This window comes from Aythya fuligula, chromosome 1, assembly GCF_009819795.1.
Source record: "Aythya fuligula isolate bAytFul2 chromosome 1, bAytFul2.pri, whole genome shotgun sequence".
NCBI lineage: Eukaryota > Metazoa > Chordata > Aves > Anseriformes > Anatidae > Aythya > Aythya fuligula.
The window spans coordinates 62,536,407-62,562,154 of NC_045559.1; the positions used below are offsets into that span (position 1 = coordinate 62,536,407).

Here is a 25,748-nt window from a genome sequence, read left to right on the forward strand (position 1 = left end):
TTTCTACTGACATGATTTGGATTGCACGCTTCACTTCTTTGTACTTGAAAATTATGAAGTCAATGAAATAATTCTCAGCACAATTAAAAATTATAGCTAGACAACATATGAATTTATATTAGCTTGCACATCCCACATAATACTTGTGAAATGTCTTTTTTTTTTTTTTGTCAACTGCAGGGGAATTAGTGTATCTGCAATTGTCACAATGTAGTTTAATAATCTCTGAGCCTAAGATTAAATTGGTGGTTAAACCAGACACATCTTTGTTGTATGTTTATATATTTGTTTTGGATTTTTATTTTAATATAGTACAACTTAGCTTTCTCAGTTGAAATTTTCTTGTGTTTGTTTGAATATCAAGAACCAGAAACTAAAAACAAATAGTAATAAGAAGATGCTTCAAAACTTTAATTTAACAGAGGAAATGAAATAATGAAATTTGGAGCTAATTCAAAAAAAAAAAAAAGGGGGGGGGGAAGGGGAAGGGGAAAGGGGAAGGGGAAGGGGAAGGGGAAGGGGAAGGGGAAGGGGAAGGGGAAGGGGAAGGGGAAGGGGAAGGGGAAGGGGAAAGGGGAAGGGGAAAGGGGAAGGGAAGGGGAAGGGGGAAGGGGAGAAATAAAAGAAAGAGGTGGGCTGCAGCAATTCCTTATTTATTTCCTTTGTTCCACGGGAAGATACATCTTTTATGCTATTACCAATGAACAGATTGGAAAGAGAGAGAACATATTTCTCTTTGTGTCTTTAAATAATCGTACAATTCAACTATTACTCAAAATGATAGGGCGTCTTGTTAGAAGAGCAAATAAGCTATCATTTGTTTCATATCAGAAGAAAGTTCCAAGTAATCTGTATTTTCAACTGTCTGAATCTTCAGACATGAAATATGCTGATGGCTTCGCTATTGCCAAGTAATTAAAATACCTCACCCTCCTTCCATGTTTGCAAATAAACATTAACACTCCACCAGACGCTCCTGATGTCACTGTGGGTTGCACTACTAAAACACAGAAAAAAAATGTCATCAGGAATAAGATAATCTAAAGCATCTAAAGCACCATAAGTCAGAACATGTAAGCATAACATGACAACAAAAAAGTGACTAGAAATAAGAAGTGTTATTTTAGCTGATATTATTATCCAGCAAAAATGGGCAAAATGAAAGACTTGCTTTAAGATTGCTGCTAGCATATATCGAGATAGAAAGGATGTAATAAATGTCCTCCTTTTAGCACTGCTCCTAGTAAATGCTATATTCAATACTGAATTTTATGCATCCTGTTTAAAATAGCTTCTTTAAGATTTCACGTGTCAGAACATGGACTTATGTCTCCATTTTATATTGTTTCCTATTTCACTTTTAAAATGTTGTGAGACTTTAAAGAAAGACTACAGATCAATTGTTATCTGTAGGAATAAAATCAGTTTCTGATTTATGGTTTCCAAATGATCATCAATGAAGATATTAAGAACAGCCCCACCATGGGGCACTCAGTTACCTCCCAGAGTCCTGGAAAATATACACAGAAACAAGTCATACTAAATGTTTTCTGACAAAGTCAGTTTAATTCTTAAACTCTCATTGCTTCATGCTGTAGTGCTTTTTCCTTATCTACAGTTTTATCTGGGGAACAAAATATACTTGCTAAATTAACGTCATAGTGAGCATTGAAGTCTTACTTCCTTTGCATCTGGAGTGTAATGGTGAGATTGGACAATCCTTCATAAAACTCATTTTGAAAACTGATCTTAAAGCAGTCAGGTTCATATATGGTTCCTTCAGTTTTGTGTACTGATCAAAATCATCAAGTTCTTATCAGAAAAACAGACGTTTAAAAAACAGTGGAGTTATTTTGCAATATTTCAGAGTAGTCACTTCACAGTCCTATGCTGTTTACTGCTTCCATTGTTTGCCTTCTTGCCCAATACAATTGAATACAACCACTGCCTTTCATTATTTACCCTTAGCCATTACATTCCAAGTTTAGTTATTTATTACCAGATCTCTTTTGTCCAGGCTAAAACATTACAACACTCTGTTCCTGCCTTCATACTGACATTTTGTAATCTCAAAATCCTTAAGTTTGTAACTTTGTTGTTCTTTTCACATATTCCTTTCAAGTTTAAGCTGTGAGCTCCAATTACACTGGCTGTCAATGATGTGATGACTTCTATGCCAGTTACTAATTCCCAAGGCAAAGAACCTTTCAGTGATTAACTGTCTCCCATGATTAGATGTAGTGATTTCAAGTCCTTTTTGCTCTGACAGTTTCACAGAAAAGTCTCAAGAAAGGGCAGAGCTGAAATCCAGTGAGCAGTGCCACCCGTCCTAACATTGTATGCATGCTTGCTGTGTTTCAGCAATTAATCCTATGTAACAAAGTCAGAAAAAATAAAAATAAATAAATAAATAAATAAATAAATAAATAAAATCTTATTAGCATCTGTGCATTCACAGAGCCATGGCACCTCCTCCTTCTTCCCTCCATCCTGATCACCTCTCTTTCCCTTTCAGCAGAGCCATCTAGGCCAGCCATAGCACTTCGCTCACATCTTTTCCACTCAGCATGACTGGTCCCCTGTTGCTTCTTTTCCTTCAGCAGATGGCAAATGCACAGCTAATAAACACTAACACATGTGCCCAACCATCTATTCCTCACAGTCTCTCTCAGTCACTCTTCTGCTCCCTTTGGAGCTTCTAATCCCTGCCAGTCTTCCTCATACAAAATAAAACTTTGAAAATCACTGCATCCCAGACTTGTGGTTTAATACAAACCTGCAGAGATGGAAGAGTCACACACACACTGTGTGAGATTCCTGTGACCCATATTGTACATACAAAGCAGAGAATTAAAAAGTTCAACAACCTGTAAGAACTTACTTTTTTTTATTGCTTTTTGGGGAAGTTCAGTGAAATGCTGTAGTAGACTTTGTACAGACTGGAGAGGAATAGAAATCTGATAAAAGCAAGCCAGACAACCACTCTTGGAGAAAAAAATCCCATGTTTCATCAAGACCCAAAAGCGGGGGGGAATTATACATGCATTGTGTGGTGACACAGGACGAACGGAGAGCAACAGAGCAGAAAGTCAAATTGTAGGAGGAAGAACTGCAAGTACAACACAATTAGCATGGATTTGAAGTCTCCATGCAATGACTTAGCTTGCTTCTCCTCAAATGTGCTTGACAATAATACAGCAGTTCCTCTGATTTCATGGACTATGGTTTCATTTTGACTACAGTGGCTTCTAACCTAAACTGATTTAAAAATAAAAAAAAAAAAAAAAATCAAAATAAAGGCTGACCCTACAGTTTTCTACCTTACTGTCACTTTAGTTTGGCCCCAACACTGTAACATAGGCCAGTTACTTGGTAATGTTGATGTTGCTGATTTCTACATATCCTCACATCTTCTTTACTATTAGTGCTTGCATCTTGTATAAGTCTTCTTAAGGATTTATACAATTATTTGAATTGTGGTTTTCCATATTTCAATCAATATTTTGAGAAAGATGCTATAATCTTCAAGGATACCAATGACTTAGCTCAATTTAGCTAGCCTCTGCCACAGTATAGGTTATTTCTGTGAACTGAAGCATCTCTGATAAATGAACTGGCTAACGTGACCCTTTCATTTTTCTCTGCAGAAGCTATCTACCTTTGTGAGAGGTTTTTTAAACCATTCATGATTACCTTACCACAGATGCATCTCATAGAAGCTAAAATTTAAAGCTAAAAGCTCTCCCTGCTGGTCAAACTTAAAGCTCATGTCTTCCTATCCATCATTTTGTTTGACATGCAAGAAATGTCTTCCTTTAAGCTATGAGTTATCAATCCTATTTCAAGTACTTCAATGGGAAAAAAAAAATAGCATTGTTGCTCAAAATAAATCATGGAGCAATCTTTCCACCTTCAGTGGCCGCTAGGTCACACTGCCTAGTGTGACTTAATAGCCATCATATGCCTATTGTAACATATAACTTGTCCATATTTCCAATCTTTTTTCTTTTTTTTTTAGAGATATTAAACAATACAGAGACACATTTCAAAGTTCATTAAAGTTTCAAGCAGACTGAATTAACTCCAAGTTCAAATATTTCATACTCATTGTATTCATGCTATTATTACACAGTATGTGAAGTCTGCAGTTTCAGTGTGAATGAAGGCTTATACCCGCTTCCTATCTCTTTTTATTATTCTTTCTTCCTCTTTCTTTACTAGATTCTTTCCTCTTGATAGAACAGAAAATGTGTCTCTTTCCCGTCCATATGCTAGAAGCAGATCCACCTGGCTCATGCTTCTCACCTAAAAAGAGGATATCAGATCATAACTGTCCCTTTACAGAACACAATTGCAAAATTCCTTGAACACCAGACGTCACTAATAGTGCCACTGATGCTATATTTTTCTTTTCCTTTTTCAGGACTACCTTGATAGCTCTTGCCATTTGTTCTCAATGGGCATCCCCTAAGATATCCCTAAATATACAAAAGCTTTCTTTGTTCCTATCAGCTATTTCCATGTGGATTCCATCCAGCAATTTGAAACTTATCCCTTGTACTTACTGTAAGGCCTTCCTTTATTTTGGAACCCCTGTAACATGTCTTGCATTTACTTCAGCTGGACTTCTGATGAAACATACTCCTCATGGACAAAGTACTAATATTTTACTGACCTGTCTTTTGGTGATAAACTTTTAATCCTCAGCTGGGCACATCTCAGTCTCATCCTTTTCTGTCTCATCAAGAACATGACAGCTGTTTTTGGTAAAAAGAATAGTCAATGCCAACCACAAGTCAAATCTTCAGTTTCTGCCATGTCTATCACATCTGATGATTGTTTCTGTTGGCATCTCTCCAGCAGAATTATGCTTCATCTTCAGCAGAAATTTCACCAGGTGCTCAGTTTCCACTCATATTTTGCTGCTGTTTCTTCTGACGACAGTACTACAGCACTGCAGCTCCATCTGCCTGAGTGGAGTTACTTATGATTCAAGTAGTGAAGGAGAATAAGGTCTCTAATCTGCATATAAAAACATAATGAACTAAAAAGTATCATCAGACTCACATAACTCAACTGCAGTGTTCTGTGTGATTTTGAAGTCAGGTGTTATATAAGCAAATTTTATTACTTAATCAATAAATAAATAAATAAATAAAATAAAATAAAATAAAATAAAATAAAATAAAATAAAATAAAATAAAATAAAATAAAATAAAATAAAATAAAATAAAATAAAATAAAATGTCCCTAGCCACATTCTTAGTCCTTTCCTTTTTTGTAAAAGGAAAATAAGCAATATTTTGAGCAACTTTGACTTTCACCAGTAATTCAATTCAGGGAATACATCTCAGTGTTTTTAATTTACTTCTCAGTAGGCTACAAGGTTGTATCATTTCTAAAAAGAATATCACTGTGTAGAAAAAGTGGCTGACAAGCACCATCACACTTTTCTGCTATGTTCAGTAATCAACAAGACATAATGCCAGCAATTATAAACCAGTTTTGGAGAAAGGCCACACACAAAGCTTTCTGTTTAACAATTGTAGTTGTGCTTATGCAAAATATTCAGTGTTTGATGCATAGATTGTTTCTTTTTGTTAATCACATTTATTCATATTGAAGCCTCTAATAATATATACTGTTATCCCTACAAATAGAAGATAATATTTATTCTTAAGCACATCTCCTTTGTAAGACACCAAAATACAAACAGAAGATTCTCCTACCTAGCTGAACAACATTATTGCTACAAGATAAGGAGTCTTTTGATGACTAAATGTAACAAGAATGTATCAAAGAACCAAGGAAATTCATAATTAAAATGAATGAATTGCCAGCAGAATTCTTGAAGTCCTGGACTGGAGCTCAGGATTCAAGAGCTTTGTGACTTCAGGCAAAATGAAGTAGATCTTTTGGAGGTTTTTATTTTTTCCATTTTCTGACTGGCAAGATAGGAGTTGTCACACAGCTTTTCTCTGCCCTGTCTGCTGGACTGACTTATTCTGGCTATTTCTAAACTGGTGGACTCCAGAGAGTTCCTAAGGTGGAGACAGCCTGTGTCATAGCCAAATTCAGCTCGTACAAGGATGCCAGACACAGTAGTCCCACCTTGTCTCCCTCCTCACACCTTGGCTTTCAGAGGAAGGAAGTGTGGCCACACAAATTTAACTGTTATACTGTGCAGCAGCATTATTCTGTGGCCAAATTCCCTAACCAAATGATTGGGACATTAGAACACCAGGCAGAAACCCAGGGACAATTTGTTCCTCACCCACAATGTAAACAACAATCGATTAGAAGGTGTAACAATGAGCACAGTAGTACTGCAGTTCTGGGAATATGTTAATAACAATGGTTTAATGATAAATTATTCATTCTTACATATTTTGATGATGCAAAATAGCAAGAGGTTAAAAGCTCAAAGTCTGTGGAAAAATGTATTTGCAGTCCTGTTTCTTAGCTATGAGTAGAACAGAAATCCAGAGTTTCTTCCTCCCCAGTGAACTCCCCTGGGTTTCCCTGGAATGAGAGCATTAGTCTGTGCACATCTGTGCATACCTCTGTGTGTGCATAAAAAGAAGAGTCATATTACCTCTTAGTAACATACAGCCATACCTCAAAGCAGAACATGGCATAGCACTGAACATCAGATCCAAGACCTCAGAGCAGCCTGCACAATGGGGTAGGAGAGGATGCAAAGAACAAAAACAGAAACATAAACAAAATCAACCAAGCAACGACAAAAAAAAAAAAAAAAATCCTAGAAAGCTGCTACAGTACCCTAGATCTACATAAATAGTGTGTAACTTTCTTCGTCTGAAATGCTGCCAAGATCTTGTTTCAGAGCTATGGAACATAGCATAGATGCTGTGAAGACATTTTTTCAAATATTTTCCTATGATGGGGAGAAGAGGGACTAAATGACTCGGAGCAGGAGGGAATAAGCAAGCAGCTGGGGATGAATCCCAGTAGTGAGAGGAAAGCTAATGGAAAGTAACTCATGCATGTTTTCCAGCTGTCTGCAGCTTCTGCACAGACATTAAGTTTTGTTTTTTATGCAGTTGCATGTGTGTATTTTACATATATATAGGCCCACATATTTTTTGACAAAATTACTTAATTTGCTTCTGTAGCATGCATTTTGTTGTGTTTGGCTGCTCACGAGAAAGAAAGGTCCATCTCTTCTGGCCTACTGCACTGGAGTTATATGGAACTCTTTGAAGAGAGGGAGAAAGGAAGAGTTGCCTTTTTCCTCAAAAGCAGATCAAATGCTGAGCTTGAGGGAACCATCTGGAGCACACGGGCAAACAGGACAGTATGCACTGAGAAACAGCATGAAGTAGCAACAGGGACTGAGAAACTAAGTGAGGGGCAGCCTGCAAGAGAGAACAAAGCCACAGCCAAAACTCAGGGGGCCATTTCACATTACCTGCCTGCCAGAAGATTTGATCTTGCTCCTTCAGCTGCCATCTCACAGAAAACTAACCCAGGGGCAGGGGGAGGAATAAATAAATATATATATTTGTGTGGTGTATATATATATATATGTATATATATATATATATTTCATCTGTTTTAACTAGAAAACTATCTTAAATAATTGTCATGCCCTGATTTATTATTTTATATTAATTGCAAACATTGATTTAACAACTGGGAGCCTTTGGTGTCTTTTCCATGTTAAAAAAACAGAACTCGGGAAGACATTCCAATCCCTGGCTGTGGCTGATTCCACATCTAGTGAGGAAAACTTTCAGCAGGGGTTTTAGAGAGGCTGTCATGAGACATGTCAGTAACAGAAGATGCCCCCAGTGACCTCTCCAGTTAAATTACTGGCCACTGCATACCCAGGATCTGGCAGACACTGCTTAATTTCGTGCAGTCCCTTCTTCCAGCTCAAATCCAGGCAGAAAATATCTTTGTCTGCTTCACTTGCTCTTCAACTGAACAAATAGTCCAGTTTAAAATGTCCATTGAGGTATGACCTTATTGCAGCAACAGTTATCATCAACATTATCATCATTATCATTATGATAAGTTATCACCAGCAACATTTCTAGGGATAAGTTAGGTTTAGCGAATGTCAAAAAAAGCACAGCTTGACTAAGAATAGCCATGCTGGATTCAGATTATGGAGAGACTGACTGATTTGTTTTAAAAATTTTCATAAACATTCTGCCAAAATGAAAGGAAACAGATTAGTGGGCACCAAACCAATGTTTATTCTTGCTGTATCTCCATTATTACCAGTGGCTTCACATCAGGGATACATTTGGCTGGATTTCTTCAGATTTTCAGGAAGTGCTTTACAAAGCTCCCAGATCCCATCTGGAGTTATTGTCTAGAGTTGACAAAGGGGTGTAAATTCCAACGGTTGCTGGCACAGCATGTTCGGAGTTATCTAAAAGCATCCGAGAGAAGGAATTCCTATAGTTACAATTTCATTAAGCTGAAAATGAAAGAGAATACTACAGAGAGCAGAATGTGAGTGCATACACTTGTATAATTTATCTAAAAGATTCCACAAACTGGCAAAGGAGGCAACAAACTTTCCAATCTCCTGTTGATATTAAAACCATACTGAACTTCAGAGACATAGCACATAGAAAAGAACTGTCCACTGGCATACAGAATATGTACTGTTTAGATCCAGCACCTGATTAACAGATGGCAAATGTTGTGGTACTGATAAATAAACATGAATTTGTTATGCAACAAAGCAGCAAAGGGAGGGAGGATATAAAAGTGCTTGAGTATATTGATCAAGCCCCAGCTAGAGCATGTTTTCTAGAAAAATCCCCTAGATTCATTTCATTTTGCAGATGGCCCTGGGTAGGGAACTAGTTGCCAAACATTCTGTTTGGGTGATGTTTTCGAGTTTAGTTCATGAATGCATGTAAAATATTTCACAATCTTTGGAACAAAGGCAATGTAAGCAAGCAATTCAACTGCTATTACTAGAACAGAATCAAATGAGTTTTCATATCAAGATATTTTAAGTCAATATAAGATAGAGACTAGCTTTATACTGAATAAAATATATACACTAAGACACAACTTGGTGGAAGTTTGAAAACACTTGAGATGGGCCAGCATGACTTGGTTTTCCTCCCACTTTACTCTCTACAGGTAAAGTTTGTGTTTCTCTTGAATATGTTGCTACAGTTCCTTTTGACTTAAGTTTTTTGTTTGTTTTGTTTGTTTTTTTATGAGTAAAAATTATGTAGTTTTGTATGTGTTTGCACACTTGACCTCCCTAGTTAAAGCTGATGTATATTCTACAGCATTATCACAGAATCACAGAATTTCTAGGTTGGAAGAGACCTCAAGATCATCGAGTCCAACCTCTGACCTAACGCTAGCAGTCCCCACTAAACCATATCCCTAAGCTCTACATCTAAAACGTCTTTGAAGACTTCCAGGGATGGTGACTCCACCACTTCCCTGGGCAGCCTGTTCCAATGCCTCACAACCCTTTCAGTAAAGAAGTTCTTCCTAACATCTAACCTAAAACTCCCCTGGCTCAACTTAAGCCCATTCCCCCTCGTCCTGTCACCAGGCACGTGGGAGAACAAACCAACTCCCACCTCGCTACAGCCTCCCTTGAGGTACCTATAGAGAGCGATAAGGTCGCCCCTGAGCCTTCTCTTCTCCAGGCTGAACAAGCCCAGCTCCCTCAGCCGCTCCTCGTAGGACTTGTTCTCCAGGCCCCTCACCAGCTTCATCGCCCTTCTCTGCACCCGCTCAAGCACCTCGATGTCCTTCTTGTAGCGAGGGGCCCAAAACTGAACACAGTACTCGAGGTGTGGCCTCACCAGAGCTGAGTACAGGGGGACGATCACCTCCCTAGCCCTGCTGGTCACACTGTTCCTGATACAAGCCAGGATGCTGTTGGCCTTCTTGGCCACCAGAGCACACTGCTGGCTCATATTCAGCCGACTATCCACCATCACTCCCAGGTCCTTCTCTGCCTGGCAGCTCTCCAACCATTCCTCTCCCAGCCTGTAGCTCTGCTTGGGGTATTGCGCCCAGGTGCAGGACCCGGCACTTGGCCTTGTTGAACTTCATGCAGTTGACCTCAGCCCATCGGTGCAGCCTATCCAGATCCTCCTGCAGAGCTTTCCTACCCTCAAGCAGATCGACACACGCACCTAACTTGGTGTCATCTGCGAACTTACTGAGGGTGCACTCGATGCCCTCGTCCAGATCATCGATGAAGATATTAAAGAGGACCGGCCCCAGCACCGAGCCCTGGGGGACGCCACTAGTGACTGGCCTCCAACTGGACTTGGCTCTATTCACCATGACTCTTTGGGCCCGGCTATCCAGCCAGTTTCTAACCCAACAAAGCGTGCGCCAGTCCAAGCCAAGAGCAGCCAGTTTCTTGAGGAGAATGCTGACGCACCTAACTTGGCGTCATCTGCAAACTTACTGAGGGTGCACTCAATGCCCTCGTCCAGATCATCATTATGTACCTTGTGAGTTCGCCAAAGCTACAGCAGTGGTTAGATGTCCAGCTGCTAAAACCAAATATCATTTAGAAATGTCAAGCAAAATATTTAAAAGCAACTCCCAAGGCACAGTGACCTTAGCACCATTTTAGTCAAGATAATGAGTTAATGATAGTGATAAACTAGAGAAAAAATAGGATTCAAAGAGACAGACAGGACTGGAAACACCAAAATAATAGGATCATTTAGTTACTATTGTGTAGTATTAAATGTCACAGTAGGGTATTTTTAGACATTGCACATGACTGTTTCATGGATAAGCTAGTCAGCGAACTCAACGGGAGGAACTGGATTTTGACCTTCTGAGAGGTATTTTTGTTCTGTGTCCCAAGGTTGCTATCACTCTGTAATACTAACTGAAATGTGTTTATACTCAACATGCTTGCAGAAGGCATGAAGGCAAGACAAAGAACCATTTGCACAAGTGTCTAACTTCAAAACATCAGCTTAGAAGCAGTTAAAAAAAAAAGCTAACTGAATATTAAGGAATTATTAGGTGCAGAATAGAGAATAAAATGGGATATAATCAATATATCACTATACAAATCCAAGGTGTCTCAACATCTTAAATACTGTGTGCAGTTTTGATGTTCCATCTCAGAAATGATAAAGCTGAACTAGAAAAGAGAAGGGTGATTAAAATGGTCTAAAGCCTGAAGCAATTTCCATGAAAGAATGATTAAAAGGTTAGGGCTGGAAAATCAGTTGCAGAGGAACAGAATAGAGAACTGCAAAGTCAGTAGTATGGAGAGGATGAATAGCTTATTCTCTTTTAATTCATAATACTGAAAATAGGTGATATCAAGTGAAATTATAATCAAGCACGTTCAAAAAACACAAAAGGGAATATATATTCTCATACCCTATAATTAAGCTGTATAACCCGTTACAAAGGGGCAATAGTGATGCCAAAGTTGACACAGATGCAAAAAGACATTATTCAAATTCATGGAGGGGAAATCATTAAAGACAATTAAACACAAAGGTACTGCCTCTGACTAAAGATATCCCTAAGTTGCACTTTGCTGGAAGCTGCAAATGTATACAAAGGGATTACTGCTCTACTTTTGAGCTCACCTTGTGCTAGGCATCTACTGTTGCACATCTTGCAGCAGAGCATGCTACCTAGATCTTTGGTCTGATCCAGGACAGGCATTTTCCTGTTCTTATGTCACTCCCTAAACTGCAGTGAAAATCCTGGAATGTGAACTTTTCATTGTAATATTTGGTCTATTCTGAGAACAAAACGGGGGCAAGGGAGGGAGGTTGGTGTGAGAGATTCATGGGAACAGAGAAGTAGAGGAAACAAGGCAACTGTTTATACCACAGAACTGGTTGCATTTATTTGGAGCCAGGATCAGGTTGGACTGTACTTTTCTTGTACTGGTTCATCCAGAATAAATTACTACAAAAAATGCATCCATGAAGGGTCTGACTCCTTACATAATAATAATAATAATAATAATAATAATAATAATAATAATAATAATAATAATAATAATAATGAGAGAAAGAAAGAGAGAAAGAGAGAAAGAGAGAAAGAGAGAGAAAAGGGATGCAGGAGAAAGGGGAGGTAAAAAAACACGAGAGAGAGAAGGACAGAGAGACAGGGAAAGAGTGTGAGAGAGAAAGGAAAATGAGAGAGAAAGAAAGCCATGAGAGAAGAGAAAAAAAAAAAAAAAGAGGAAGGAAGGAAGAAAATAAGTTGAAAGGGAAGGAAGGAAGGAAGGAAGGAAGGAAGGAAGGAAGGAAGGAAGGAAGGAAGGAAGGAAGGAAGGAAGGAAGGAAGGAAGGAAGGAAGGAAGGAAGGAAGGAAGGAAGGAAGGAAGGAAGGAAGGAAGGAAGGGAGACCTACTGGGAAATGACTGTATTCATAGAGCAGCCCACAGCCGCAGTTCTTGCCGGCCAGCTGGACCTGCTCGTTCACAGACAAATCTATTATAAATATTCTGGCAACTAGAGCCTATCTGAGACTTCCCTTTCCCAAGGAAACAAGCTGGCCAGCTTTGTGACTGCTTTGTGCACAAAGCTGCTGAAGAAAAGTTAAGGAATGAGCCCAAAATGAATATGCATGTGCACTTTGGTTTTCTTCCAACTTAATCTCCTGTATGTTTCAGTGCTTTCTGTCATATTCTAAGGGTGACTGGTTTGGATGCATTAATGTAGCATTATGAAAATTAGTGTCTAGTATAACAGATCTTTCCTGTGTGTATCCTCAGGTTGTGGAAAAGCGGTATCATACAGAAATAGCCACCCATTAAATAACATATTGAAAGAAGATTAGGTATCTATGATATTTATATACAATTAATCCTATTTTACAGCAGGAAATTAGTAGATGTCCTCCCCAAGTCCATTCACCCCTGTTTTCTACAACTTCATTATGCTATCAGAAGAAATTAAGATAGTTTAATGAAAATACATTTTGTTGTTGTTGTTGTTATTATACCCCCAGTTATAGGGGTGTTGACAGCTGATATTAAAAAAAAAAAAAAAAAAAAAAAAAAAAATCCACAAAATTTTAGTTTTAGCTCAGAAGATGCTTTGATGGGAAACATGACCAGTAAAAATCTTTCTACTAATACTGGGAGAAAAAGGGTGTTTTAAAATGATGCTCTATCGTATCTTGAATAACCAAATCTCATAAATCTCAAAATTAGCAACCAAAAAAAATGAAAAAAAAAATAAAATGTTTTTCAATTTCTGAGTTACCACATTTCTTCAGGAATTGCATTTAATTCCTCTGTCCCTGACTTGTATAAGAAGATGAAACAACAGTCATTTAGATGTATTCCTTACTTGTACTACAAAATGAGAACAAAACCTCTCATTATACACAGAACCTAGCAAAAGAGGGCCTAATAAAATTCAGAGCCTCCAGGTGATATTGCATGCATAGCAACTCCAATAAACACCGGTGTTGTGCTCCTGTGTCAACAGCTTTAGAGTATTCACATCTCCACCTCTATATACAACATGCTCTTTTATTACAGGGACCGAAATGCTAATGCATGGAAGAACAACTGCCACCTGAGACAACAGAATGAGAGTATTACTCAAAGCATTGATTGCAGCTTACTGATTTAGCCCCGCTTCATTCCTTTCATTCCAAACCTTGCAAACAAGTCACATCACATTGCTGCTCTTTTTAAGGCAGCATCTGATAAGACCATTTGATTATGCTTTCCTGCATCTTTCCTGGCTGTCTCCCCAGTGCCCAGATCACTTAAGAACTGACAGATGCACAGCACAGCCTTTGATCCAGTAACTGGCTATGTGTGGCTCTGAGCCTGGAAAGAAAGAAAAATAATAAAATAAAATAAATCACACTTAAATTATTACACTTGATTACTAAAAGAGGGAGACTAGGAATTATAGGATAAAGCAGTGAGAGCTCAGGGACCTGGAAGAAAAAGAAATGAGGACAGGAAGGCAGGCCCCAGGCACAGGCTGTTGCCAGGGCAGCCAGTGCTGGGTCACCAAAGGGTCCCATGCATACACAGGCTGTGCCCTTACTTTGTTAATCCTTAAATGCAACATTACCAGCATTGCCCTTGCTTCCTTGCTGCTCAGGTTCACCTGCTTTTCTAGCAAGCCTTGACCAGCTCTGATAAACCTGGACTAACTCTTCTTCCTCCTCTCTTGCTCACCAAACATCTCTTCCCACTGGAGCTGTGCAACCAGGCCTCCCATACCTGCTGTGCAAAGAGGAGCCCACCAGCAAGTAAAACAGGCCTGGATCTGCTGGGGAGACTCCACAGAAGTCACTCTTAAAAATTCATTTCAGATCCCCCTGGTCCTGCTGTCTGAACCACTGTATCAAATCCTTTTACAGCATCACAGCAAAAGCTGGATGTTATCTTATGCAAGGGTAGCCACACAAGCACACACACAAACACAGACTCCTTCCTCTTGAGCACAGCTCTATCTACTTCATGTTTCAGAGCACAATCTAACCCCACAATATGTACTGGGCTGAACATCCAAAAATATCCCCTGGATGAGTACATCCCAGTTCAGATCTTTAGCAGACCTCCAGCAGTAGCATCCCATTCCCATCAGATCAAGCTCAGTGTGGCAGTGAGGGGAAGTAAAAAAACTTTTCAGTGGTCTGTGGCTCATAAGTAGTTCAAGCAGAGACCTTACCTGGGAGCGACAAAACTATCCAATGTCAGCTGCCACTCTGGCACAGGAAGGCTAAATAAACAATACCTTCAGATACCTAAATAAACAATACCTTCAGACACAGGAGAAAACAAAAAGAGGCAAGACTGCTGAAATGAACTTGGATTTACCCCACAGGTCAAGATACAAGTTAGTCCTGTCATACTGCACCATTAAAAAGCCATATGCCTGAGGAGCCACTGTTATCTATATCTTGAGGTCCATGCTAAATTCCTGCAACCCTTGGCTCTCTTGAGGTATAAAACAAATCTCACATCCATCTGGCATTTCTGACCTGACATTTCACAACTCAGGAAGGGTAGCCAGCTCTAGGCTATGGGCTGGCTTTCCAAGACCCACACTAGCACACACACCTCCCTGAAATGCAGAGTGATGGAAGATTTGTAATGTTCCTAGAACTGGCTGCAGATCATTGTTATCTTTTTTGTGTGTTTGTTTTCTTTTGTCAGGCAACCTGCCACTCCTTTGAACCTTGTCTGGCTCAGGTAGAGAGTGCCTATCAAAGACCTTACTGTTTTTACTTGTCACAATTTTCTCAGAGAACTGCTTTCGTACTTGTTTTATTAATGCAAAAGTAACACTTTTCTCCTAGGTGACTTTGAAAAATATCTTTAAATTATATTAAAGAACAAAGATGTTTGATATACTCCTCCTCTGCTTCCAGAAATTATGCTAGGATTAAAGAGAGCAATATATCCGTAAGAGTATGGGTTATCTGTGCCTGATGCAAAAGACAGATGGATTTAACTTCAGCTTTATCTCTTGTGAAAAATAAAATTGCAATAAAATACTGACCTCAGATGTCTAAGGGTGAAGTTAACTCTTTCCTTGGTACTCTATAAATCTGCTTTGCAAGTTTTACCCTGGAGAGCAATGGCAGCAAGGCGGCGGCGCTGGGATGTCTATTCCTCAAAAGGAACACGCGGTGGCAGTGCGGCTGCTCTGTCCTCGGAGGGGATTTGCAGGCAGGGAGGAGTTGGTTCGTTTTCACTCGGCAGGGTTATTCAAATGATTAGGCCAGATGTGGAAACAATCCAGCTATTCGTGACTAGCCTGTACTTGTACATAACACCTTCAGCCATGGTATCCAGACCTTGCATAAATAACTGAGGAAACAAAAATGATTGAATAGCATTTCATTCTCCAGGTATTCCTAGAGATGTACTTAGGAATAATTTTGTTTGTATTTAAAATGATGCCATTGTTGTCGAGCTCTGTCACACCTCAACTGAACACATCAATGTCCATACTTACCATCGGTTTTCTCTAAACTGGAAATAATCTGTTTTCAGCATACCATCAAAACTAGCTTGTTCTAAGTCATATCACAGAGAGAGGGCAGTAGTAGGAAAGAGAGAAAAGAGTGAAAGGATGAACTACCACAATATACATCTTATTATACGTATTATATATATACATTTTATTTGTATGGGACTTCTAATGGGGATAGGTTGCATGGTTTAGGCCAAGCACACCTGGACAGAATAAGAAACAAGTCTTATAGAAAACTTTTTCCTTTTATTTTCTGAGCTCCTTGACTCCATCAGACACCAGACAGGAAATGAATGTTTTGTGATTCTTCACCCTTTAGTCACTATATGTATCATAATTAAACCTCTTGTTCAAAAAAAGGATGATCAATCATCTATCACAAGTCACCATCCATTCAAGGATAATCCCTGAATTATCCATTGCTTTGAATCTACAAATGACACATATTTCCTTCTCACGTAACATGAATCAACTTTGAATAATTTTGTATCGATGGAACAATCATTACATGGTATCTTGTTATTTTCCTTGCATAAGAAAGTGTCCTAACTCATTTTTATTTTATTATTTTCTTGACTAAGCATTGTTTGAATGGATGTGCAGGGAAAAATATTCCACCCCCACAGCTTTCTAGTTAGCAGTTATAGTTACAAGGAAAGCAATCTGTCCCAGAAATCTCATTAAAAATTTAAAGCCCAGAGAAAACAGTCACTTCTGTTGCCACAGATTGCTACAACACAAACATACATACTTGCACGATGAAGTTAATAATTCAATAAATAATTAAAAAATAAAATATCAATAACTTAATAATTAAATAATTCGATTTATTAATTTAATTAATCCAAGAGAAGTAATGCTAATGTGCTAAGAGCTTGTGAAACCATATGTGGTGTCAATGGCATCTGAGGACACCCTCTACAAGAGTATCTTCTAAATCTTGGATCCATTTCAGGTGTATTGTATGCTTAAAACCAAACTATAGAAACTACACAGAATTTATATTTGTGCTGAAGTTCAGGAATGGAGAAGAGGGCAGAAAAAGAGAGGATGGGAGGAAATGTTCCACATTTTTAAAAATGTTTTTTAATCTCCTCAGTAGTCTCCACTCATTCGTGCCTGCCAGTTCTTGACGCGCAACAAGAACATAGTATCTATTGTTTACTGCAAATGCTTTTGTGACTGTCTGTATTTTACTAAAAGGATCTAACATAGTTTCTAACATAGTTTACATTCTTTCTGAGTTGTGATGCATCTTCCATTTGTTTTTCCTGCTTTAGCCTGCCCGTTCTTCCATTTTTTATTGTTCTACTTCTCTGTTGCATTTTCGGCCTGCCTGTCATAGTTCTGCCACATAGCTCCATCTTCCTCCTCTTCACAAATCTCTGTTCTTCTTTCCCACCTGGTACCCCACAGCTTATCTCCAGCCTTTCTGCTTCCATGCATAACCATTCCTTGTTCGTTCTGAAGGAGTGTGTCGCTCCATCTCTCTTAACCAGTGAAACTATTTTTGCATGTCATATGCAACCTTTAATATGACCTTTCCTGTGATAAGGCACATGAGAACAAAAGGAGATGACATGAGCCAGACCGAGTGACAGGACAGGACAGAACTGCCTCCTCCTCTTAAAGAAAAATGGGAGAGAGACAAAGAGTGAATCAAAGGCAAAAGGATTGCGCTGCTGCAATGTGTGTCAGCAAGCAGGACTCCTACACACAGAGCCAGTTCCTCCCCCACTCCTCAGTATTCAGAGAATAACCAGGAAACTGCTCCTACATATGGCATAAAGCAAGGATCATCCCACTCCCAGCCACCCTGTGCCCTCACCACTGTCTGAAGTACTGGTTAAAAAAGTAAAAGCCACACCCAGATCATTTTGAGTGCCAGTGGCCCTCAGAAATATAGCAACAAATGGATTTAAAAGCCATATTCACCTTTCATCTGCTTTTACGAAATACCAGATTTTAAGAACTACCAGATTTTCCATGAAAGTGCCTACATTCAGTTTGTTGGTGTTTTTGTTGGTTTGTTGTTTTTGTTTGGTTGGTTGGTTTTTACATTGAGAAACCCTGCTTCACCTATTATTTTCTAAACGGAGCGTGCAAGTCCACACTCTCCTATCCCAAGAGTTTGCATGTTCCCTTTTCCCTCCGCCTCTCACATCAAGCCGACCCCAGGGCTCGTTTATACAGTAACTCCACGTCGTATCCGAGACAGTGGGGAGCTGGAGCCTCCATCGTGCTCCCCTTCACTGAGCCCTATTTCAGCAAGTAAGAAGCCACTCAGGACAGTAAAACACCAGCACAGATGTTTGCAGAACAGCCTGCCGGGCGTTTTGGTTGCTGTTTGGTTTGGTTTTGTTTGTTTTTCCACGGTCTTTAGTTGCGAAATTCCCTTGCCACCTTTTTACAATGGCACTGAGGGCAGGACGGCTTCAGTTCACCCCTTTGCAAACCCTCAGGCAAGCTGCAAACCGGGGAGAGCAGCAGAACTCCTCCACCAGCAGCCCTGCGCCTACTCCCAGCACAGCCCCGCCCGAAAGTTTTTATCTTTACAGCCGGGGCCCGCTGTGTGTAAAAGCAGTTTCGTATCTCAGTGTAAGGCGTAGAAGTGCCTAAACCAGCCAGCGTAATGCCAAATAGCTACAGCGCAAGGCGTGTGAGGGGTGTACGTGTCTACAACAGCGGTCACGTCCAGCGGCTTCTCTCCGCCAGCCCCTACGGGACAGCCGGGGCCGGGCGGCGACATGCCTGGGCGGCGGCGGCGAAGTGACCGCGCCCCGCCGCGTCCCTGTCCCTGCCAGGGACGAAAAGAGGCAGCAGGGGAGGGGACGAGCGGGGCCGGGAGGGGAGAGGCGGTGGCGGAGGCACGGGAGGAGCCGGCCCGGCCCGGCAGCGGGCGGGAGGCGGCGGGGGCGCGGGCCGTGCCTGGCCCTGCGCGGCGGGCGGGGCAGGCCCCGGGCCCGTGCTGAGCGCGGGGCGCGGCCCGGCCCGGCCCTGCCGTCCGTCCTGGGGCGAGCGGCGGCGGCGGCGGCGCATCAGGTTAGCGGATGCCCAGCGGTGCTCAGCCCGCCCGAGCCCATGGCCGTCCGCGGCCCCGGCGGCGAGCAGGGCTACATCCGCACCGTGCTGGGCCAGCAGATCCTGGGGGAGCTGGACAGCTCCAGCCTGGCGCTGCCCTCCGAGCCGGGCTCAAGCTGTCGGGCGGGCGAGGCGGCGAGGAGAAGGCGCTGCGGATCCAGCGGCAGGTCCAGCAGACGCTGGCCAGGAGGAGCCGAGGCTCGCTGCACAATGGTGAGTGCCCGAGCCCCGCGCCCTGCCTGGCCCCAAGGGGGTTTGGGGAGACGGGGCGGGTCGCTGCGAGCAGCCGGTACCGCTGCGGGACTCGCGACAGGCGTGGTTCTATCGCGACTCATCGTGCTTTTGGCCGGGTGAGGAGTTTGTGACTCCCCAGCGCTGCAGCTGCGGGGAGTCGGGGGAGCTGCTCGCCCTGCACGGCTGCCCGAGGGGTGGGTGGGTGGGTGGATGGACGGACGGACAGACGCACAGATGGATGGATGGATGGATGGATGGATGGATGGATGGATGGATGGCGTTTGGATGGATGGTGGATGGATGGACGGACGGACGAGTGGAGACTGGGTCCTCCAACCCCAGCAACCATCTCTTGGGCTTGCTTGAGTAACTCCGTGTCTACCCACTGGCCCTGTCTGCGAAATGAAATGGGGAGAAACGTCGGAAGTGGTTTCCCTGTTCACCTCGAAGGTGAAACTAAAGGGAGGTTTGGCAAAATAACTCCAGGAAAGGCGTGGGATGGGGAAACGTTGGGCAGCAGTGCTGCCAGAGGGGTATTCATGCTGCTCTTCGACGTGCAACGGTGCAAATGGAAGGTCGCCACACGGTCTGACACATCCAGGATCTGCAGCATCAGGCCCCAGCAGGTTGACTTCGTCAGCACTCAGGGTTTCAGGCCAGCTGCCTGAGGGGTGTAATCTTAACTGCAAATAGAGAAGAAAAGCATTGTTTTTACAGTGAACTTAAATATATATATATATCTTGTATTTACATACAAAGATATGGCAAACTTGTAGGTTATACGCCATGTTGCTAGGGGTGTCATTATAGAAGCCGTCACCTTTCATTTGCAAAAATCTATGAGCAAAGGGGCTTTAAATTTATGACTATACTCCACTCACCTATCTTGTCAGGCAGAAGAATGTTTCCTCATACTTCTGTCTTCCATCTAAATACACTTCATGGCTGAAAAAGTCATGAAGAACATGAAAAGACTGAAAAGTCGGGAGTTGGAACTAGATGATCTTTAAAGTCCCTTACAACCAAGCCATTCTGTGAAAAAGAGTACAGTGCAGGTGTGGACATACTCTGAAAAACTGGGGCACACAGATCACATAAAGAGGCATACATGGCTGTGTGGATGTGCAGCTACGTGTGCAAGTCCTTAACTTGGCAGCTCGCATTTAAATAAGTTTCTGAACAGTTTTCAGAACTTTTTTCTTTTCTTCTGTTCTTTTCTTCAAACCATTTCTTTTTCTGTCAGTAGAGAAGAGCAGCCTGGAAAAAGACTTGCTAAAGCAATTGTTGAACAAATGAGATGGTGTCATGAACCTGAGATCATGTCTCTAAACTGTAATAAAACTATGAAGACAAAGTTCCCATCTTTCTAGCTTGTCTTAACTTCTCTGCAGTACATTAACAGACCTGACGGATTTAGGGGTAGTTGTCATGGTGTGCCTTGTTTTTTCTAAAGGTCAAGTATTTGAATACTTTGCATTTCTGAGAGCAAAACTCTCAGGCTTCTAGATGAGGAGTGGCAAATGTCATGTCTGTTAGATGTATTGTTCATGCGTAACATGAACTTTTATTCTTTAAGACATATTCTGGTGCCCAACTTACCATGCATTTTTTAGTCCCATTGCAAAGCTCAGAAAAAAATAAATGGAACTAAAATATATTCCATATATTCCATCCATTTATACATGCATGTGTGTGTATTAAAAATATATGCATATGGCTATCCATCTATGTATATATATCTGAAATATTTGTACATGAAATGTCTATTATGTATTTAACATGCTAACTTTCCTTAAAAAATAAATGTATATGTGCATTTATGTCCCACCGTGCTTTTTCTTCATAGAAGACTTGCACAAAGATTGACTAGGCTTTTAAAAAACATTTTAATTTTCATATGTAAGCTACATCTTAAATATATACACTATTTTGTATGCCAAAAAAAGAAATACGCACTTGGCTAAGTTGTAACAGTTTTCAAGATAATTCAGCAAAGGTTTCATGTTGTTTGAAGTTGCAAGGAAGATAACACGGAGATTTAAAAAGGGCAGAAGCAGGTCCCTGTGCTATAACTGTCCTATCTGTAGGAGTATTTCAGACCCTGTTCAGCAAGGTACTTAGCACATACCTAACCAGAGCATTCACATACATGTCTAAAATTAGTAGGGCACATAACCACTGGGTATGGAAAATCAGTGTTAGTAGAACCCTTACCCAGCATTGTTTGCACACACCTGTTCTCCACTAACTGTAGTGGAGGCTTCGAAGCTGCAAGAAGTACCCCACCAGGCAGGATAATTTCTCCTTAAGTTTTAGACCAAAGGTGCCTGCTTAGCCTTCAACATGACTTTTAAATAGAAAAATGAATGGAAAAAAAAGTTTGGTTTTTTTTGTTTGTTTGGTAGTTTTTTTCTTCATATTGCTCCTCAATTTATGCCCTTCGCCTTTTTTTGGCGTCTTTCTGTTTTTTATAACAGATATTCAGGTCATCATCGGATTTGAGGATTCCTTCAGCTGCTAAATGATTAAAATTACAATCTGCCTCAACAATTTTTGAAGACATTGTAAAACATTGTTTATAGTTTTTCAAGCATCAGTTTGACAATAGCTATAACTTTTTCAGTTCATCAGTTTCTGAACCTTTGGAAATTAAACATTGTTGCCCTGCCCTGAAAATTTTTGAACTAAAGCAGCCACATAAATGAATGCTATTTAAAGATGGAAATGGAGTGATAGATAGTTCAGTCTTATTTGTCTGGGAGTTTTCCTTGTATACTTCAGTATATGATTCCACTTCTGATCTTGTTTGGCTTGGATTTTGATTGACTTTTAAATTCATCTATGATATATATGTTTCTCTAGTGTAATTGTTGGACCAAAGTCTTTCTTCCTGTCTTTCATCCTTACCAGGTCTGCTGTAAAAGATGAGGGCAGAATTTAGTATTATATCACACAAAACCAAATGGACCGATGGTCTATGTAGAGATGTTTTCTCTAACACAGGGTGTTATAATCACAGAATATTTACAAAAAACAGGATTCAAACTTATATGGTTTTCAAATCAGCACCATTAAATGATTACATTCAGAGCCTTACTTTTTTCTTTACATTTCTTCACTTCTAAAATTCTTAACAGTAATTTTCTTAAACTTGCTTCAAGGAAATTGTAGGAGTTTTCTGTCCTCGGTTTTCTATTTTGCAGAAATCTTACCAAATTTCATAGTAATTTTCTCTTTATATCTTCATGGGAAAAAAATAAAATAAAAGTAGAAGAAAATACGGATGGTGACCTCTGATTTTTGTTGGCTTCATTAAATACCTCACCTGTGGTTTCTGAGCCAGAAGAAAAGAAAAATATTTGAGCATTTGTGTAAATGTACTGACTAATGCAAAGTAAAAAATGCTGGAATGTCCCTTGGGACCACTTATGCTCTAGTAGTGTGACGAAGGGGAATGATCAAAAAGAAGGCTCCTTCATCTCTAGATGGGGTGATTCAGTGAAGTTTTTGATATGTCATTCTTAAATGGCACTAGCTCAGTCCACTGTGAGTGGTGAGGTATACAAAGGGATTAAAAGATGACAAACCAGGAGTATTTACAAGTTTCTGCTGGGAATATAACCACCCACTCACAATGAGAAGGAATGGAAAATAGATACTCAGCAGGCAGGCACTCAGCATGCATGAAAGTATCATAGTCCGTAGTAGATTTCTGTGTACAGAGTACAACAAAGTTAATTCCTGCTGTGGGAGATTTAAAGCCAAAATTTTGGCTTTCACAGTTATAATTGAGATACAAAAGTACTGAAAAAGATGCACAACAGAGAGGTAACAATGCACATGATTTAAGAGGAATCCGATACACATTCCTCCTTAATAGAGGATTATTGTCTTTTTCATGTCTCATGTATCATGGCGATGTCACTTGGCATTGTTATTTTCAAGGGCCAAGCACATTGATTTGTCTGCAGCTATAGCCAGCAATTGCTAGGGAAGAACTTTCAGGGCATTTAGAAATATTGGGTTTATCACACCTAAGAGGGCTTGAGAAGAACCACCGCAAGGCTGGATGGACTTTTTTTTTTTTTTTTTTTCTCAATCATCTATTCAGTTTCCTTCCTGATAATGTAATTATTATGTCAGACCTCAAAATTTTGACATAGCTGTTGTGATATTAGGTGATTTTAGCACAGCTTTTATTTTAGGCTTGAGGAATAGTGAAGAGGTGTAGTGTTCCTACTCCACTGTCCACGTCCAAAGAGCCAGCATTCCTGAACTCCTTCAGTTCAGACTAACAGGAGAAAGGGGAGGTCGTGATAAAAGGTTCCATTCAATTATCCACACGTGGGTGGTTGCTATTCTTTGAGAAGCCTGAGTTTTCCAAATATTCACATTGCTTGACAGATGTGACACAGGGCCTGTAGGAAAACCCATCCTTTCCTTGCTGGCTGCTGGAAACCAAATGTGGTATCCAATGGACCCCTGTGGATGAGTAACTGAATTTATATTTTCTGAAGAGAGTTTCGGTGAGATTTAAAACACTAATTCTCACAGTTAGAAAATATTAATTCTAACAGTAAATGTTAGATATAATATTTTAAATATAAAGACATATTTATAGACATAATACTTTAAATATATATATATATTATTTTTTATTCTCCTAACCAGTGCACTGATATATAAGAACTACCTAATGATTTTTGAATACAGTAATACTGAGCAAATCCGAGAGGTGAAAAATGTGTAGTGTTTGTAGTATGGTGAAAACCTACCTGGAGGTAGCCTCACTGACGGAGGCAAGTTTTTATCAGATCACCTATGCTGCTTCTCATAACTAACAGAAAGGTCCCAGTGTTTTAGTTACCCACTTTTTTATTTTTTTATCACACTGGCTTTTGGCATAAGTAAAGGGCCCATCTCGCAACCTACAGTTTATTCCTACCTAATAAATCTTCGGGTAAAACGCTGACAAAAGAATAAATACTGGTACGGTAAGAGAAAGCAAGAGATACCAAAATGCAAAGTGAAATTCCATAAGCTAAAATATACTGTGTTTATCTCTGAAAGAGAAAAATGTTTTGTTTACTGGTAGATAGTTTCAAAGGGAGACTGAAGGTTAAAAACAGATGACTGCATAAAGCCACTGTTCAAGCAGAGATAAATGAGTGTTGCAATTTCTGACTATGTTTTGATATTACAAATAGAGCAACTGTTAGATATGTAGTTTACACTAGTATGCTTCATGGACTGCCTTATTATTTTTATTTTATCCTGATTATTTTGTTTTAGTTTAGTAAAGACAGAGAGTTCAGAGTTAACAAAAACATGCCAAAATTACTTACTCAAGGGTTCTTTATGTTCTAAGGAGATAATTTCTCCCTAAGTAGACGAGACAAAAAATGCTAACTATAGAGAAACAATCATCTGTGAGTATGTACTTAAACACTAATTATATGAAAGTACTCTAATAGGTAGCAATGAATAAAGCTAATCTTCAAAAAGCAGGCTTGGGCAATAGGCTATGTGGCTATGTCTTACTGGGCACCTGAAGTTGTACATTGGAGTTATATCATAAAATGAGAGACGGATGAATTTTCGGTTTTTGGATGTCAGTGTATATTGGCAGAAAGTTTTTGCAGTGTGAAAACAACAGTCTTCTGTTACTGCTTTGTCATGTACTTGGGTAACCTTTTGGCTGTGACAACCTTGTAATGTGTCATGAAGGAATTACTACAATCCAAATCATGAGTTAGACCAGGCCGGATCATTCTACTCTCACTGACGCCAAGCTAGCATGAATGTGTCTTAACAAATCACCTAATGCATGTTCAAAACTGTCTTGCATAGTCAAAGTACAAGAATTGGAAAATATGATTAAACAAGTAAAAGTAACTGGAAAGTATGATAAATTGGATTTGAAATTATTGCACTCAATACACTTTTATATTATGCACAAATTTGGACTTATCATTTACAAATTATTGCTGTTATGTGAGACTTGTTTCTTTTCACCCTTGCCAAACCTTTATGATCTACATGCACTAAGGTTTTAAAGGCTTGGGGGTACTGAAGTTCCTAGGGATACCCACATGTACCTGCTGTAGCCAGGAGTCTAACTGCACAAACCGAAAGCCTTAGCTGTTCAGCACAAATGCTAGGTGCTATCAAAAATGCCAGCAGGATTTAGCCTGCATGTTTTTAGCACCTGAAGTCCCTCGTGCATATGACTCCTAATATTTTTAGAAATGAAGACTTCGTCAATTCGACCAAGTTAATGATTTGCTTCTGCCATTTCTTGTATTCTTTCTCAGACAGTATCTGCTATTTTGAAAATTCATGGCCAACTTCTTTATTAACCAGCATTATGTTCAGCCTAAACATCTGCAACCTCCAGTGTCTCCATTTATGGCAGATTTGAGGAATATCTTCCTTCTGCTTTTGATTTCTGTGTCACCTCTT

The 25,748-nt window shown here is 40.1% G+C and overlaps 1 protein-coding gene across 1 annotated transcript in view; it reads left to right on the top strand.

The window, feature by feature from the left end:
• Positions 1–19,044: 19,044 nt before the first annotated feature.
• The window catches only part of PKP2 (plakophilin 2), a 45,888-nt gene continuing 39,184 nt past the window's right edge, over positions 19,045–25,748 (top strand). The window contains 2 exon segments of the mRNA XM_032188492.1: positions 19,045–19,158; positions 19,161–19,265. Coding sequence (XP_032044383.1) covers positions 19,053–19,158; positions 19,161–19,265 — 211 coding nt within the window. The 5' untranslated portion in view covers positions 19,045–19,052.